Source organism: Sparus aurata, chromosome 5 (genome assembly GCF_900880675.1).
Source record: "Sparus aurata chromosome 5, fSpaAur1.1, whole genome shotgun sequence".
Taxonomy (NCBI): domain Eukaryota; kingdom Metazoa; phylum Chordata; class Actinopteri; order Spariformes; family Sparidae; genus Sparus; species Sparus aurata.
Genome location: NC_044191.1, coordinates 29,446,255 through 29,464,052, shown reverse-complemented (window position 1 = coordinate 29,464,052; position 17,798 = coordinate 29,446,255). Strand labels below are relative to the sequence as shown.

At 42.5% G+C, this 17,798-nt stretch overlaps 1 protein-coding gene across 4 annotated transcripts; it reads left to right on the top strand.

The window, feature by feature from the left end:
- Positions 1-12,322: 12,322 nt before the first annotated feature.
- Positions 12,323-17,789, top strand: ccdc112 (coiled-coil domain containing 112). Of its 4 annotated transcripts, XM_030416093.1 has the most exons (15): positions 12,389-12,426; positions 12,512-12,547; positions 13,406-13,527; positions 13,818-13,939; positions 14,121-14,210; positions 14,474-14,549; positions 14,776-14,902; positions 15,123-15,239; positions 15,441-15,578; positions 16,251-16,372; positions 16,624-16,750; positions 16,926-17,093; positions 17,258-17,356; positions 17,465-17,583; positions 17,691-17,789. In XM_030416093.1, the coding sequence occupies exons 2-15, from the start codon at positions 12,512-12,514 to the stop codon at positions 17,719-17,721; spliced, it is 1,494 nt and encodes a 497-aa protein (XP_030271953.1). In that variant the 5' UTR covers positions 12,389-12,426; the 3' UTR covers positions 17,722-17,789. The 4 variants fall into 4 exon arrangements, with proteins under 4 accessions (XP_030271952.1, XP_030271951.1, XP_030271953.1 ...); XM_030416092.1 differs by lacking the exon at positions 12,512-12,547 and having other exon boundaries at positions 12,323-12,426; positions 13,409-13,527; XM_030416091.1 differs by lacking the exon at positions 12,512-12,547 and having other exon boundaries at positions 12,333-12,426.
- The last annotated feature ends 9 nt before the right edge of the window (positions 17,790-17,798 follow it).

Here is a 17,798-nt window from a genome sequence, read left to right as displayed (position 1 = left end):
TCTCCAGTCAGCTGTCAAAACAAGGCTCATATAAATAGAGGAAGAATTAGCTGGCATGGCAGTGATTATGACAACAAATACACAAATTCAACACACACAAACAAACACACACACACACACAGAAAATTAGATCCTCTTTCCAGTGTGGATTAGACACTTGTCACTCAAGCCAATAAATGCACAGAGTTCAATCATGAGGAGTATTATTAACACATATCGACACATTTATGTTTGATTCTTTTTAATGAGTACATTTTTTAACTTTATATTAAGGTCCCTGTAATAAGCATTAAGCCATTGTAAGTCCTTATAAGATGCTTATTAACATTAATAACACTATATAAGCATTCATAGCATAATTAGCATGATTATTGTTAGATTATAAGACATTTACGTACCCACAAACCCTTGTTTTTCTTAAATAAAAAAAGCTATTATATCTGACATATTTACTTTATTTTCATATTCTATTATTACTTCAGCAACGAGGACGATTAGGAGCGATATCAGGTGGACTCTTTGACATCAGGAAAGCCTGTAATGACCATAAAAGGCACGATCAAAGTAAAAACAAACACATTTCAGTATTATTTACTTCAGAGCTTATCCCTCTGCATCATCAGACAGGTGCAGACGGTGCAGGATGATGCATGATGTCACCCTTTTACCAGCCGAGACTTGTTCCCTTCAAACAAGCGAGGGCACACACACAAAAAACCTCAAATAAAAACTTAAAATAATGTGATCACGAATGATCCCCTGACTCAAAGTAAGAAGCTGTTTGAGAAAATAACTCTTTGGGGTCTTAAAATGTGACATGTGACGACGCTACTGTAAACACCCCTGTTGCCTCACTCGATCTTCGTTGCGAGAGGATAGTTTTCATTCTGATGAAGGCAAATCAAGAGCCGGCCAACGCTTCTCTACTAAATATAGTCAGGAGATGACACACAGGGATGGATGCTCTGCGGCTACGTGGGGGGCATTCAGGGTCACCTGGGCAGATGATGTTTGTGGCCGTCCGGACACGAACACCCTGAGACTCAAGTACCGCTTGAAGTCGGAGACGGCGATCGGACCCAGAGGCCATTTTACGCAGAGATTAATCCGGAATTTGTTACTTCTCGGTCCAGAAACCAGGTGCTGGGCATTTACAGCGTGTGAAGCTTAAGACTTTTACTTTGATACCGAGAACCGTAAACTAATTTTATCAGCTATATTAGTGTATCTGGGTTTATCACATCCGTCTCACTCTCACACAGATCCGAACGCTTGTTGATTTGGAAGAACCAGTCCAGGGATTCACTTACCTCTGGTGGAATTCGCGTTTTAAGGGTAATACCGCTCTGTTTGGGCTCTTGGCAACGTGAAAACCTGCATTTCAGATACATTTTTGGGAAGCCTTGAGATCCCCAAAATTCCTACTTGCAGTCGAGCTTGCGTTAATGCCGTTAGCTTAGCGGTTGCAATGAGGGTGAAAATAACATCTTTTCAAACCAGCTCGGTTTGTTTGGTCGGCTTAGCTGTGTTGACACGGTGAGGGTTGCAGATATACAGTGATAAAGCAGTGACACTACAGGTTGTTACAATAAAGCAGGTTCGTGTCCGCCTTTTGAAGATAACAAAGTGTTTGGCAGGTGAGGTGACATGACTCAGCGCACACGAGTGGACGAATACCAAAGCGTGAGCCGGTTGCCTTATCAGGAGGCGCGCCGGTCACGTTTTGCTGGAGGTGTAAACCACCGAGTCGAAAACAAAACCACTCCTGTCATGGCGGACAAGGTGTTTTTCCCCCCTCATTCCAACGCACTCACGTTAGTAGGAATGCATTTCATACAAGACCGAGATAACGCCGCTTGTATTTTCCCCTCATTCAGAATGCACCTTGTACGACAACAATCCCTCTCGATCGGTCTAAATGTTTGGCTGTGCCCACATTTGTTGCCGGTGCCAAACCATCTGCCACAAAGCAACACTGACTCATCAGGGCCCACGCCTACGCTCCCTTTTTTCAGAATCCACGATTTTCCACGAGGTGCCTCCTTCTCCATCTAATCGCCGTGTGCTGTGCTTCTCCCCCCTCTCTGTTCCTGCGGTTTCCAACACGGGGCCTGGAGAATGTGTGTTTGTTTTTGTGGCCGTGCCGTGCGACAAACGCGTGAACACGTTATGCAAATTCCATGTCAGACGCTCATCCAAATTTCTTGATGTACATGGAACAAGGTCAGATCATCCATTCTTTTCTCCCCCGTTCTAGTCTATTCTGGTCTATTCTGTTCCTGTGCCTTGTCCTGTATTGTGTAGTTTGGCATTATGTCATGCCTCCAGCGCTCAGACATGCGCGAAAAAACACACACACACACACACACTGTCTCTCTCTCTCTCTTTTTTTGTCCTGGAGCTGATCAGCAGTTGATAATTTACACAAAGAGCGTCGACAGCGTTTGCTCTGGTCCGGAGCTGCCAGGGACAGGCAGGGACAGATCCAGTGTCCAGAGGATAAACTAGATGCTTCAACCTGCTGGTGTCCATTACTCATGATCACACCGATACAGCTGATACCTCAATCCAAGCCTTTACATCTCTCTCTCTCTCTCTCTCTCTCTGTGTGTCTCTCTCCGTCTGTTCGTCATCTCTCTTCTCTTAAATTAGCTCTCTGTTGCAGAGCACAGACAGCGGCTGGGCTTTAAAGGGCAGCTCCAACCATTTCACAAATCAAAGTCCGTTGACAGGTATTTGCGAGGAGGCTGTATAAAGGCTTTCCATTCATCTCCGCCTGAGGCCACATTAGCCGCCGTCGATCACAAACACACCTGAGTCTCCGACAGAACTGTCAAGCGGCATTGTGGGTAATGTAGGCACCAGGTGAAGGTGTGAAATTTGATGAAAACATCACGGAAAATGGACACTTGACACTCGTTTTTCTGAGGACATATCCTCAAAATCCCCCTACTTGGGAGTAACAGGGGCAAAAACATATTCTAGTTCTTCATTTTCTTATATTTGTTATATTCTTAATGAACATATAATAATGAAAAAACATGCTAATGTAAACAATAAAGCTACTTGCATAATTTTGAGGGTTAGGGCTTTAAAACTTGATATAAACTATACATATTGCTGGATTTGAAATCTCGTCATCAATCAAGTGGATGCTGGAATGGCCCTCAGTGGAGTGCATACCTCCGCCAAGGCCCAACAGTTCCCTTTAATGCAATTAAGCCTTATCAGTTATCAAATAAAACATATTCAAATCTGCTTCAAGTGTACTCACTCACAGATACCAGTCACCTAAAAAAGCCTGATATTCTTAATCAAGAATGAAAATGGGAAAAAATTCCTGGATCCGTCCCTTCATCCATATCTGCACCGGAAGTTGAAACCCACCCTCCATCCAGGTTTCATGTAATTCCGTTCTGTAGTTTTTGTGTAATCCTGCTGACAAACCAACAAACCAACAACCAACCAACAAACAGACACAGGTGAAGGCACAATCTCAGAAATCGTCAAATGTAATAATCAGCGTTCATGTGTATGAATGAAGTGTCTTGGTATGTGAAAAGGAATTGACTTTTTCAATGAATCTGATGTGGGTTCACAAAAATGTTCCCATTTATCAGCGACTGAGATTACTGAGGCCAGAAAATGACTCATTCTGTCATTTTAGAGAGAAGATCTGCAGTCAGCGACAAGAAGCTTGACCACAGACGAAACCTACTGGGCCAAAACCGCGTCCGTCTCCTCGGGATGTCTGTCCGTAGTAAGAGCATTCATCCTTCTACACCCAGACGTTGGTGTTGACCTGACATCTCCCACAGGCAGCGTCTGAGAAGTTTATCTTCAAGCACTATGATAATCAAGGGCGGTGCACTAAATTACAGCGTTGATGGACGTAGTCTTTTTTGTCTGTTTGTTTCGCTGGGGACAAAGAGTCAGAGGGAAAGTCATGCATGTGGCAAAGGGAGGGGCAGGAGGGTTGATCTGCCCACATGCCAGAAATGAAAGTAGAAATCCCAGTTTGGCATTGGAGCGCCTCACAATGCTTCACGCGGCGCTCTGAAAACTTTCCTCTCCGTGGCTGATGTGTCGGCGCCTCAGAAGTCCTTAAGGCACGTGGGATCCTGCAGGCATGAAAAAAAAAAACACAAGAAGAACCTCCAAGGGCTCCTCCGATACAAGCAAAGACAGGATCAAACTTTAAAGGTGCTCCAAAAAAATAATGAAATAAATCATTTTTAAGAGGCGAATTTTCCATCTGCGAAGGAGTCACCGCGTTATCCCTCCTCATAAAAACCAGGGGTAAGGTGACAGCAGCGGCCTTAGACTGAAGTGGCTAGTCTGCTCATTAAGTCACACACACACAAACACACACACACACACACACACACACACACACACACACACACACAAACACACACACACACACGCATGTACACCCTGTGAACCCTGAGTGGCATGCCTGCAATCAACCCCTCTCTAAGCCCCCACAGGTCAATCTCTGTAACGTTAGCACTTCCCTCTCCTTATCTCCTTCTCCCTTCATAGCACACACACACACACACACACACACACACACACACACACACACACACACACTCAGAAACACAAAGAAGGGCGTAAAGTTAACTGTGTTCAGAGACGAAGCTGCAGAAAACTCCCTCCGAACAGCCCTCAGGTTCCACGTGAGCTTTTCCGTTCACTTACACTTAATCAACTTGTCGAATACAGACGGGGTAGAAGTCCACAGCTGCAGCTCATTATTCCACAAATGCCGTGACATTTTACTGTAATATGATTTGGCCGTCTGTGCCGTTCGGAAATCAATGCACTGAACTTGCAGCAGGGAGGCAGGTTCGCAAACACTCGCGCATGACTTTGCTTTACTGTATGAATTTGCTCTGGGAACAGCTGCACTCCTGCTGTTTTTAAAGGTGCAATTTGTAAGAATGTGATGGGAATTGGCATGAATGAATCAATTTGTTTTGTTTTCCGATGTGTAAGATAACTTAAAAATCAGTCTGTGGTTGCCCTTGAATGCATCTGGACTGATTTTTTTTTTCCAGGAAAATCTAAAAGGGTGTGAAGTTTACACACACTCAAGCACTGAAGCCAACACTAGCTAAAGATAGCTTAATGTAATAAACACATCGGCCCACAGATGACTGACGGGTGTCTTTGCTCCAAACAGCCAGAATACTATAATGCACGTACGTAGTAAACTAGCTAGCAAGCACTGAGGGAGTGTGTGATTGCATTCAGTTGACCATCTCAATGAACTCAGCACTCACCAGAGACTCCGGTTCTTTCTCCCCTCTCCTCTGTACGTTCATGACATAAAGCACATCCAGCTCCAGTGAGCAACGCAACACAGTCCATAAACACCCAACAATCAGCTCTGCGCAGTCCAGTTAATTAACAGAGGTGAAGATAAATCTACGTAGGATAAAAGTAATCTTAGCTCTCTTCCTGCCATTCTGGTAAATGGTTCTGGATCGGAGCAGAATCAGTGTGATTCAAGGTGTTTATTCCTCCAAAAAAAGTCTGGCTCTGCACCCAACTCCCTCCACCAGAGCTAACAAGGTCTGAGAAGCTGAGCGGCGACCGGTTTCGTAGCAAGCAGCAACCTTTGGAGCTGAAAAATGACGCCAGCGTGGGACTGACTAGCTTTATTAGCCAATCCCCCACAAGACCCCATTTCATTTCAAAATGTCCAACGTCACAGCAGAAATAAACATATTTACAAGCTTCAGTTAATTGTCACGCTCAAGAAAACTCATCTGTGAATAGAGCTAGCTTGTTAGCCTTAGCTAGATTTGTAGCTGCCAGCTAGGTGGGCTTGTTAACTAACTAGGCTCACTTAAAATACACCACCCGTTACTCCATTTTGGATTAGTTGGAGTTAGGTGGCGGTCGCTTTCACGTGTGACCGTGCCCTTACTCTGTGTTGGCAGTGAGTTGCAGCAGTAGAGATATTATGGTTGCATAAACTGCTGTCTGCCACCCTGTCAGAAACCTTTTTTGGCTGTTGGGCTGTTTTAACCTCAACAGGTGCTCTGTAAAACAAACTTTGTTAGCCATCCAAAATGACTCATCGTCAGTAGGCTGAGCATCCCGTGACAGTGGATGATGCTCTGAGGGAAGAATCCCTTCAGTCAGAGCTGGAGCAGACACATCTCCAACAGGAGGGCTGACCCATTTAAAACAAAGCTATTCCTGTCTTTGTCTTATTAAATTAGATGTTAGCTACACAAGGAGTAAGATTACAGTGTTAGTTAAGTTCGTCATTACTCATGAAGGTTTTTGATGTAATGTATAAAGTTAACATGGACTTTAAGGACAAGTTGTCTTTGAAAACAGGACAGACTCCCTGCACATCATGTTTTTATGGATATTCTTGTGTATTGAAAAGCTCAGTCGAACATGTCGTATGAACTATATGAGCTCTGGAGCGTTTGATCATATCACATGATCTTTATTAGCAGATGGAGTCAGACCAGCTGTCGAATCTACATTTTCACAAGGTTTTCTTCTTCTTTTTTTTTTTTGATATACTATTATAATCCCAAATTGGAAATTCCTTTTCCACTCACAGTACACACAGGTGCACACACCAACACACACAAACACACACATGCAGTGTAGAGGAGATGAGCGAAGGGGCAGCCACACATGCTACGGCGCCCAATGAGCAGTGTTAGGGGTCGGTGCCTTGCTCAGGGGCACCTCGGCAATGCCCAGGATGTGAACAACACTCTCCAACTGCCAGTCCACATCATTCTTTCTTGGTCCGGGTGGGGACTTGACCGGCGACTTCAAGTCCCCAAGCCAAGTCCCTACGGACTGAGCTATTGCCGCCCCTAATGTTCATGTCGGCTTAAAGATGTTACCATGTAACATATCTGCGTTCAAATGTCCCAATGTTGTATATAAATTATGAAGTTGTGTTAGATTTTCCCAAATCTTCCCAACAATGTTCAAACCGAAGAAATCTGTCATTTTAATCGAGATAACAATGTGTTTCTTCTGGCTGCCTGTCACTTTTTATTCAGCGAACGTGACTCGGCGTAACACAACTTACAGACTTTTGTTTTGTATTGATTGAGAGACCCCGCAAAGGCAGAAATTACATACAGTGCATTTACAAAAAAATGCTTTGACAACTAGAAAATCTGATCACCTACAAGTCTATGACAACAGGTCAAACTCCAAGTCTGATGAAGACAACGTGGCACGATGAAAGTTAAACGGGGAGTTTTGAAATATTTTTTTTCCATCACCCTGTTTCCAGGGTCAAAAATGAACTTTTAACTGCCAAATGTCCTGGTTCTATATGTTTATGGGCCTATAAATTGTGTAAGATATAGGTGGCTATTTAAAGCTGCACGAACATGTATCTCTCACAGCAGGTCACACGAGGACCGCAGCGAAAGGCCTCCGCTGTACATCACCACGTGCAGCGTGTGGGTGAGCCGGGGACTTATGTCACACTGGAACTGAGAGAGGCACTCTGGGTAAGAGCGTCGCTTTAATGGCTGTTAATATAAATTATATGAGAGTCATGGGAGAGCTGTGGCGAGGTTTTTTTTTTTATGAGGTTTTCTGAGATAAGAACGTATAGCCTTCCTGATCAAATCAACGTCTTATGACTGGAAGTGTGACCGGCTCTCAGTATTGTCACTTATACAACCGTGACATTCAGGGTCGTTTACCCCCTCAAGCTTCTACTAATTCAGATTAAACTTTCTGGAAGGTCCATCATTCAATAACATGTACTTTTGACAAAGTTTCTCAGCAATAAAAGCTCACTAATTAAGTTATACGTGCGTTTTATACTACTGATTTCATATGTGAAGTGTTATGTTTACGGTGCGTTCATGTGCTGTGAAAATAATTGGAAGGTTATTCTGACCAGTTAAATTTGCGTTGATGCCTCCTCAATTTGGAACAGCAACTCGGAAAGTCGTTAAAATGATGGTACGCGAGTTGACGCCACATGGCGCTGAAACATGGTGGTGTGACGGTAAGAAAGTCTTGTAATGCATATCAAGTTTTGGCACACATGTAATCCGCAGTGTCGTATTTTAGTTTGTGTCTGAAATACGGACTTCCCAAATCCGGAAGTGGGACCGTCTGAGGAGCATGTGAATGCAGCACAAGACATGTTGGAATCCTACTTTTATTTGACATTATAAATGATTTAGAGCTGCAACATTCAACAAGCGCATGCCACAAGAACAATATTTCAAGCCCAAAAGTTAGTTGCAATTTAAACGTATGCGTGTGCATCAGTACTACAATGTATTTCAGGCTCTCCTGTATGAGCTGCAGTGCTGCGGCACAATTTGAAACCTGCTCGTGGTGTTGGATGAAAGGTCAGAGAATCGCTGGAGTAATCAGAAATCAAAACTCTGGGGACGACTCCATGCCAAATATTTATGACGATCTGTCCAAAACTTTGTGTGTGTGTGTGTGTTACTTCTTTCCAGACCAGTCTCAACCAGCGCCTTTCCCAACACAAGCCCTTAAAATAAATCAAAGTCTACTTGAAACCCTTCCATGACACACTGACTCTGCCAGAGTCGTGAGCGTGATGTTCAGATCTACTAAACTTTGGGAAGAACGAAGTAGCAAAAACGATCCAGTGTTTGACCGGAAAAAAAATTAGCAGACGTCCGGGAAAATCGTAAGCTGGCGTGTTAATTGCTGATGTAAAGCAGTGGATTGAATTAGATAGGACAATTAGCAGGCACGAGGAGAAATGTTGGGCTGGTTTAATGTGTTGGTGTGTTGACGTCACAGAGAGAAACAGAGAGAAGGGTCTGAAGCTCAGCAGGTAAAGCAATTAGTCTGATCACTTTCCCCCCCGCTGACCACACACTGCTCAAGTAATTTACTGATATGTATACACACACACACACGCACACACACACTCACACACTCTCACACACACGCACACACACAATTTGTTCTGACACCTGACTAGTGCTGTAATCGTATAGGGTGTAAAAAAGAAACATGATCTGGCGGCTACGTCCTGCACATGTTGAGCATGTTAGACTCAGACGGCACATGCAGTCGTGTGTGTGTGTGTGTGTGTGTGCCAGTGCATGCAGTTTATGTGTGTTTGTCCACATAGATAACCCTTATAAAAGTAGGAATGCCGACCGAAAAACACCTCCGTTTAGTAACAGGCTGACAGCCAGCAGGGCAGCAGGTCAACACAGGTGTAAGAGGAACGGACGCAATATTAGGCTCTCCTACACACACACACACACACACACACACACACACACATACAAACACACACACACACACACACACACACACACACACACACACACACACACACACACACACAGATAAACACGGTGACAGATGTCATAAATAAGCATGTCTAATTCAAAGAATTGGCAGGAGGGAAGCTCAGAGTTCCTCCGTCCATGAATGCAACACCTCTCGGTTTACAGGGGATCAGGTCTCATAACATTTCCAAACAGGCTCCTCAGAAGAGGTCAGAGGTCACGTCTTTCTTTATTTCCCCACTTTCCCTCTTGCACATATCTGCAGTAGTGTCCTCGGGTCAAGAATATATTGTTTCAACTCAGGTTTTAATGAGAGCGTGATAAACTCAAACTTCTCAAATGTTTTAGCAACCGATTTGGAAATCAGCGTCTCCTCAGAGATTTGAAGGAAACACTTTAACTCGTGTGAGAGAAAGTTTCACAAACAACCAAATCAATTATGTGTAAGAGGAAAAAGAGAAACAGAAAAACTAAATCTAAACTAAATGTTGGCTCACTTCTTCTTCACAGAGCGTTACACTGTATCTTGAGATCTCTCTCAGGTGGGGGGGGGGAGAGAGTTTACTCAGCTGTCGTCACATAACCTAGATTTCACTCATGCGCAGTGGTTGAAAGTAAGTAAATATAATCTGTCAGGTATTAGATACACGTAATTGAGTATTTTCCAATTGTTTTTCATATATCTGCTCTGAGACATTTACTCATTTTTTTAGGGATTCTGACATTCATATGAAATATAATTCGACGGCAACGACCCTGAATACTTTTCAGCCTTTATCCAATGGAATACAGGACAAAGACAAGATATTAAATGTTGAAATGAATAAACTTTTCTTTTTTTTTTTTTTTTTGGTGTGTGTCAGGCCAGCTGGCAAATATTTTGTTGTTCTGTAACTTTGTGTTCACTTGATCTGTTTTAACTCTTCATGTGTCGTACTCTGAATTTGCATTGAATCTCGATCCTGTCAGTGGTTACAGCAGTTTTCCAACAAATAAAAAAACATCGGCCTATCTAATACTTTTTAACGATTAACCGATAACCGATTATTAAGGCAGCTGACATTTCAAACACTGCTTCAAATCTGCCTCCATAAAATGTTTCTGAATTGTGATGGGGCTATTTTTTTTTTTTTTTTTTTTTACCTGAGTGGAGGAGCTGAGGTTTGTATGAATAAAGTCCTACAACCAGCTGTTAACTTTGGTCACATGATGTCAGCTGAGCTGTCTCCATGGCAACTAAGCAGACTATCCAGTGGGGAGGACGGTGAGATGTAGCTGAAAGGTGTGGAAAAAGCTAGTAGGAGGATTTTTCTGTCAAAGGTTTAAATGTGTTGTCGTTCGACTGTCATGAATAAAATTGTTTCCCCTCACGAAGCACATCGAAGAATCTTTCTTCCATCACAAGAAGTTCTATTTAAAAGCCGGTCCAAATGTTTTATCTCCCTGACATTTACATCTTTGTTCCCAAACATACCCTGTCTGGAAACCCCCTTCAATCAAACCGACATGTTTTGTCCGATTTGTTATGCCAACCGGTCGAAGTTCTAATTTATCAAATTAACCGAGTCCCCCCGGCCGATGATGAAGACAGGAAATTGTAACACACTTCATTAAGGAGAGCGGTTGCTATTTATGTTGCGACGACAACTCTGCCTCTGCACCCAGGGGAGAGACCATCCCCAATATCTGCACTCAATAATGGATTCAGGTTTCTATTTATACTCCCCCGCACTCTTGTCTTTCTCTCTCCTCCTTTCTCTGTCACTTGGCCAGCTCTCATAGTAATTATAGCTGTTGGCCATCATAAAAAAGGCTGCGACAGAAATAACCGAGGCCGCGGCGGACAGATAGGCAGCTATTTGAGAGAGTAGAGATGCGCATGAAACTCTAACCGTCTAGTTGTAGCAGGGTGGTGCGCTCGTCACTTTGGAGGGAGAAAATCGTACAATTTGAGGGGAGTTCGCATGCAGTCATGTGAAGCGTGCACATGTTTTAAGACCCATTCAGTCTATTTTTCTCATGGAAAAAAGAAGTATTTTAAGACGCAGGGTTAAGGGGTTAGCAAGTGAAACCAAATGGAAAGATTGTGGTCATGAAAAACAAACCGTATGGTGAAGGTTAAACTCTTGGTTAATGTGGTCACAGTCTCCTGGTTAGATTAAGGCTTTTGGCTTTAAGACGTTCTCATATTTCACTTAATTGGCGCTTATAACAGAGCAAATCTATTTACTCAAATACACATGTGAGGAGCTTTCATTTGAGAGAGCCTCGTACCTCTACACAGCATCCCAAGAGGAAGATATTGTACTATTATGCTAATACATGTATCACTTTTTGGATTGCAAAAACTTGTCCAGTAAAGACAATGTTTCTCCAAATGTGGGGAATTTGAATGAGACTTTTTATGTGTATGTGTGTGTGTTGTTTTGGGGGTAATTAAGAAAGTTTCCCAACTCATTCGGCCAAATAAACTCTTTAAAAACCCTCTCGGATGAGCTGGAAAATGATCAAAAAGCTGAAAACAGGACTTTTTCTGAGCTAATGAAAAGTTTGATCAGGACATCGACACTACAAACATGTGATCTTCTGACAGCATATGATGCGTTGCTGAGGATAAACTACACAACAATACATATAGGTATGTTCTACAACAATACAATGCAACATACAAATTAAAAGAGTAGTAATATGTATCTAAAAACATCAGAAATAACAGTAAAACACTGCCAGGAATCATTTTACTGCACAGTGATTACTTTCATACTTTAAGTATATTTGCCTATAATATTTACATACTTTTATTAGGTTTTTACATACATGACTCTTAATTTTATAAGATATTCTGTAGGCCCACTTGTTGGATCATCTGTTGCAGTGGCTCTAACATTAAATTGAGTTATATTTATTATCCCATGATGAAAAATAAGCACATTTTTTTGCTCACCTTCTTCTATCTACCTGTTCATGTCACATCACAGTCTGTCAGTCTATAGTCGATGGCTGACACGCAGCGCCCTCTGCTGGTGGGCGTCGCTCACTGCTGCAGCACTCTGACAGCCGTTTGTTTACAGATTCAGACATGGCCGCCCTAGCAACCACACTCTGCACTGCTAAACAATGCTCGGTAGCTATCACATTTACATTTACTGCATTTGTTGTGAACTTTGACTCACCCTATACTTCAGTCGTTAACATTTTAATCATGTCAGATGTTTACAGTTGCCAGGGAAAGCAGGAGAAATGAGGTACAGCTAATCATTGGATAGCTAATCAGTGCGAGCTAACGTTAGCTAAGTTAGGGGACTTGGAAACCGCGTGCTAATGCTAACTTTATGGTTTAGTTTTCACACACGGTAGCCACCGACACACTGTAGCTGACCCGATGCACACTCGTCACGACTTTGTGTAATTATTTTGGAGAGTTTGCCTGATAGTTTGAAAGATAAACAACTGCCAAGGTTGGCTATAATAGCTGTCCGAAAATGGATGTGGAACGTTTGACTTGGTTACCATTGTTTCTATGGTTTCAGACTGATGATGGGCAGCGTGTTCCATTATCGGACGGATCAGAATCACAAAGTTGATTCGCTTTATTGTACACAGAGTTAGTGAGAGATATTGGGATATTTTAGTGTTTACCTCGATTGTTTATTCTGTATATCTGAATTTGTATTTTGTGAATGCTCATTTGACTTTTATTGCATATCTATGCACATGCACCCATATCCTAACATACCTAGGTAATTCTGAGATCTGTACTGGGAATTACTGCAATGTATTAGACAATAATCTGCTTTAGGGCTGCAACGATTAGCCGTTTAATTGATTAACTGATCGAAAGACACTCATAGACTGTTTTGATAAGAGATTGATCGTATTAGTGAGCAAAAATGTCAAACACTTACTGCTTCTTTGCCATTTGTGATAATTTGGACTGTTGGTTGCACAAAAGAAAAAAATGAAGCCATCATTCTTGAGCCCTGAGAAATTTTAATTTCCAAGTGTTTGACATATAATAGATTAAACAATGACAGACAGATTCATAGTAGTCAGTTGCAGCACTAATCGGCTTGTGTTTTGTGCTTTCTCTAAATAAATTTAAGCAGGGACAGGGAGACTGCAGTGTCCAGCAGCTGTGCACGTCTTCCCTGGACAGCGTGGATCACAGGCTGGCCAGACAGAAAGCTGCACAATTTCTCAGGGAGGCTGAGAAGAACAAGAGGCAGTAAGTGCAGCTAGTCAGGTTTATTTCATATGTATATTTTAAATGAGCTTTAAATCAATGGTATTTACTGGAGCACTAATGTGAGACAAGCGAAAGCCATGTTATACCTTTATTTTCGAATTTAGTGTAACATTTAGTTCAAAACAGATTCCATACTTGTGCTGTATTAACGTAACCGATCACTAAATGACTGTAACACCTCAAGCAAGGCCTTGAACTTTGTGAAGAGTTGATAACAGTGTGTTTTCACGGGTCACTGATGTAAACCTTTCTCGTTATTATTTTGTCAGGATTGAGAAGTTGGAGAAGGAGCGGACGCTGAGCGCTCAGTGCAGAAAGAATGGTTGGACAGACGTGTGTGGAGAACTGGAAGAGCACGAGAAAGTGTTGGAGGACGAAAGAAATGCGGAGAGTAAGTCTGTCTTTGCACCACAGTATCTTTACACTCAAATGTAGCAGTGTGTTATGGACTCTGAGGCAGCATTTCTACCCTGGCGTATACAATACTCTACTGTGAGGCCATCTCTGACTGCTCCCTGGAAGTGGGGCCTGGTCAGAGGGTTCATTATGTTCTATGAACTTCTTTTCTTCAGAGCTGAATCTTCAGAAGCAGCTGGTGAAGATTCATAATGGTGTGAGGAAATTTCAGACCCAGCTAACAGATGTGAAGCCAACTCCCGAGTGTAAGTTTTGTATCTAGCAGTGTTTCCTCAAAAACAACCACACAATTTTAATTTAACTGTTCGTTCAACCGTCTCGCGAGACATTCAGTCCTTTCTTTCATCATTAATATCAATATTAGTGCCTTTCTGCTACATCAATTCAAAAACTCTATTATAATGTGGTGCACTGTTCTGTAAAAGTGTGGCGATTGTAATATCATAAGAGCACAAATTAAAACAAGATTGTTCATAATGTTTCTGCATTTCTGCTTTGGTTTTTTTAGTGATTGAAAGACTGAAGGAAATAATGTCAGAGGTGGAAATCTCAATCAACACCCTAAAGGAGGAACAGCGGTCATGGTAATGGAACTAGTTACCAGAAAAAAAGGGAACCCCTATTTAATGTAATGCACTTTAATGAAATAGTACCTCCATATTCCCTAGACAAAGCAAACAAAAATGTAAAACGGTCCAAATTTTTTTAAATTGCTTGTAACAGCTGCTGATCAGTGTTGTCCTCACACTGGGAATACATTAACGTAATTTAATGAAAATTGCCACTCTTTGTGTTTCTCTGCTCCTCCAGCTTGGAGGAACTTTTGAAGGAGGACAGAACGTGCAGACAGGAGATCACAGCGTACGAGAAGAAGATTGAAAACTGGAGCCTGGCTGCCAAATCAGACCCCAAACCGCTCGCAGCTCCGACTGTAAAGGTCCGTCTCCCTTCATCTTCATTCAACATCTAGGAGATGAAAAGAAAATAGAGAGCTGAGTTTGAGATATTACTGCCTTTGAGCTTAACATGTTTATGTGCATAAGATTGTTTCTGACAATAAATATGTTTCTCGCAAGACAGTTACAGTATATAATCTGTTTTATGTAGTTGAAGGAATCGGGAGAAAAATATTTACCTTGTATTATCTTTTTCAAAAGACCAAACTCCCCGACAGAGACCTCCCTGCAGAAGTCAGAGCCCTGGAGGTTTTCCTGCAGAAGACAGGAGGCCTTAATGGTGGATGGGACCAATTTGACCACCAAGCCTTCCTCAGAGTAAGACATTATTGTCATTCAGCCTCTGGTTTTAATGTAAACTCGTGTTCCTTTGCCTTCTTTTACTTTCAGATCATTTCCCACAGCCACTACACTACGCGCCACTCCTTAAAATAACGAGGTTCAACGTTTTGCTTCCAGCCGCAGGTCGACTGCTGCACGATACCTGTCCGGCTCAATTCTCATCTGTTTGATTTACAGGTCTGGACAAGGCACAGTGGGCAGCCTGCTTACAGGAAAGAAGCCAAGCTGTACCTGCCTGCTAAAACACTGGAGGAGATAGAGGAACACGAGGACTGGCATCAGGAGCTGATTTCCCTGCAGGACAGAAAGAGAGAGGTAGAGAACTGTGACAGGACATGTATGAACTCAGTAGGACAGCGAACCTCAGTTGGACGGGTACATGGTCAATACAAAGGTCCTCACAAGAGAACTGGCTTGAGAAAGTGCAGAGGAAGAAAAAGCAACACCTTTCCCTTTCTGCTTCTTGACATCACCCGACTGTATCTAAATCCATGTATGCCAGAATAATACACACAGCTAACAGATTTATATATCCAGTAATTTATATTTGTTCTAATTAGATGCGTATATAACTAAAATTGTGGTTGAAAATTTGTGTTTTATTAAGGAGGGCTGAATTCCAAATCCTATAGCGGGTGACTTCACTTATTATCCCACCTTGAATACAAAAAAGAGGAGGAGAACTAATAACCATAAACTATTACACCATCTCTACAGTTTCGATTAAAACCTGTCGCGTCTTGCCTTTGATCGGCTCAGAGAACGCCTGCGTCATTTAGGGTGGAGGACACTTTTTCTTGAATGCTTGCAAAGTGATTGTATGTGCAATAAAATTCTGCCTCCAATATGAGTTATACTCTCATGATATTTTTTAGAATCAATCAGGACCGTCTTTATAATGTTTAAACACGACTAGGATGCTTGCTTTGTTTGTTTTAAGCTGTCTTTTAAATATTTATACTACTTGTCTTTTTATACCATACTCAGGCTGTCCAGCGGTGGAAAGCCAGCAAGCAGCAGGAACGCCAGACCAGGATACAGAGTCAGAAGGAGGTGGAGGAGGCAGAAAGGAGAGAGAAGGAGGCCAAGAGCCAGGCCCACCAACACAGGTGGGTCAGAAATAGAAGATGATAGGAAAAAAAAACAGAAAGATGAAGTGGAGCAGACACTGATTCCACGACAAAAACAGTGAAAGTACTGTGGAGTTGTTATGATCCACATCTGATGAGCACCCGAAGTGTGACAAGTGTTTGTCATCTTAAGTTGAGGAGAATTTGGGGCATTATTTGCTCTTAATCTAGGTTTTATGTCACTTTAGTGTCCTGTTTGTTTCAGTGTGTTCAATCCGCTTCTGTTTTAGGACTGAGGAGGAGAAGAGGGAGGCGGCCCGGCGACTGGAGGAGTGGAGGGAAGAGAAGAGAAGGAACGAGGAACGGGAAAAAGAGCAGAGACTGTGTGAGGAGATACAAAGAAGGAGACGGGAAAAGGTGCTTTTTTTTTGCACTAATTTAGCTATTGCTGTGGTTATTTATCATCAGAGATCATGCTTATGTATTGTTTTGCACTTATCTTCTGTATGTGTTTATGAGTATCGCGCAATTTATTTTGCATGATACACATACAGAGTACAGTTTACCAATCAAAATGGTTTCTGTCCATCAGGAAGAGCGTCGTCGCCAGCTGGAGGTGAAGCTCACCGTTGAGGAGCAACTACGACTGAGGAGAGAGCAGGAGGAGGAAGAAGGGAGGAGAAAGAGAGAGGAGGAACAGAGGGAGATGGAGGAGAGGAGAAAGGAGGCAACGCAGGCCATCAGACACTTCAAAGAAAGGGTATGAAACAAGAAACACACGACCAGTAGCGGTTTTGTTATGTGGATGTAATGTGTGATAGGGATGTGAGATTTTACCAGTTTATAAAATGAATAATGTCAGTAGGTAAATGGAGCTGTCACTGTACTCTGTAACATACAAGGCTTGTCTCTGCATGTCTGCAGGATCTTCACAAGGTGGAGGCAAAGCTTCAGGAGAAACAGCTGAGGGAAAAAGAGGAAGAGGAGAGACAGAAGAGGATCGCTGCTAAGTTTAAGGAGAAGGTAAAGAACTGTGAATAAGTCAGTCACATATCACAAGATCTCTCAGAGTCATGAACAAAAAGAAAACAGTTGACGAAAAGTGTCTCTGTTAATTTGTTCTTCATTCAGGTGGACAGTCAGGTCAGCAGAGACCCGTCCAGGCTTACCCGCCCCACGAAGGGATGGGACGAGCGAATGAAACACATCGGCCCTTCAGGAGGAGGACCTGTGCTACAAATGTTTCACAGGTCTGATTACCCCTGTGTCCAATAGTCATGTTCCTAATCATGAATGTTAGAAGTAATAATAGGCGATCGCTTGCCAAATAACTGAAATGAATGCTGTTTTGTTGCAGAGCTGTTCCAACATGGAGACAAGGCCTGTGAGGTGCAGCAGTGGAAGGAAACCAGTTTGAACAGTCCTGAAATTAAAATTTAACACACTGTGACCTCAACACCAGATT

Coding starts and splice junctions, on each gene's coding strand:
- ccdc112 (XM_030416091.1), top strand. CDS start 12,382: ATGGCCGCCCTAGCAACCACACTCTGCACTGCTAAACAATGCTCG. Junction 15,579..16,250: donor TGCAGGACAGAAAGAGAGAG/GTAGAGAACTGT, acceptor TACCATACTCAG/GCTGTCCAGCGGTGGAAAGC. Junction 17,094..17,257: donor TCAGACACTTCAAAGAAAGG/GTATGAAACAAG, acceptor GCATGTCTGCAG/GATCTTCACAAGGTGGAGGC.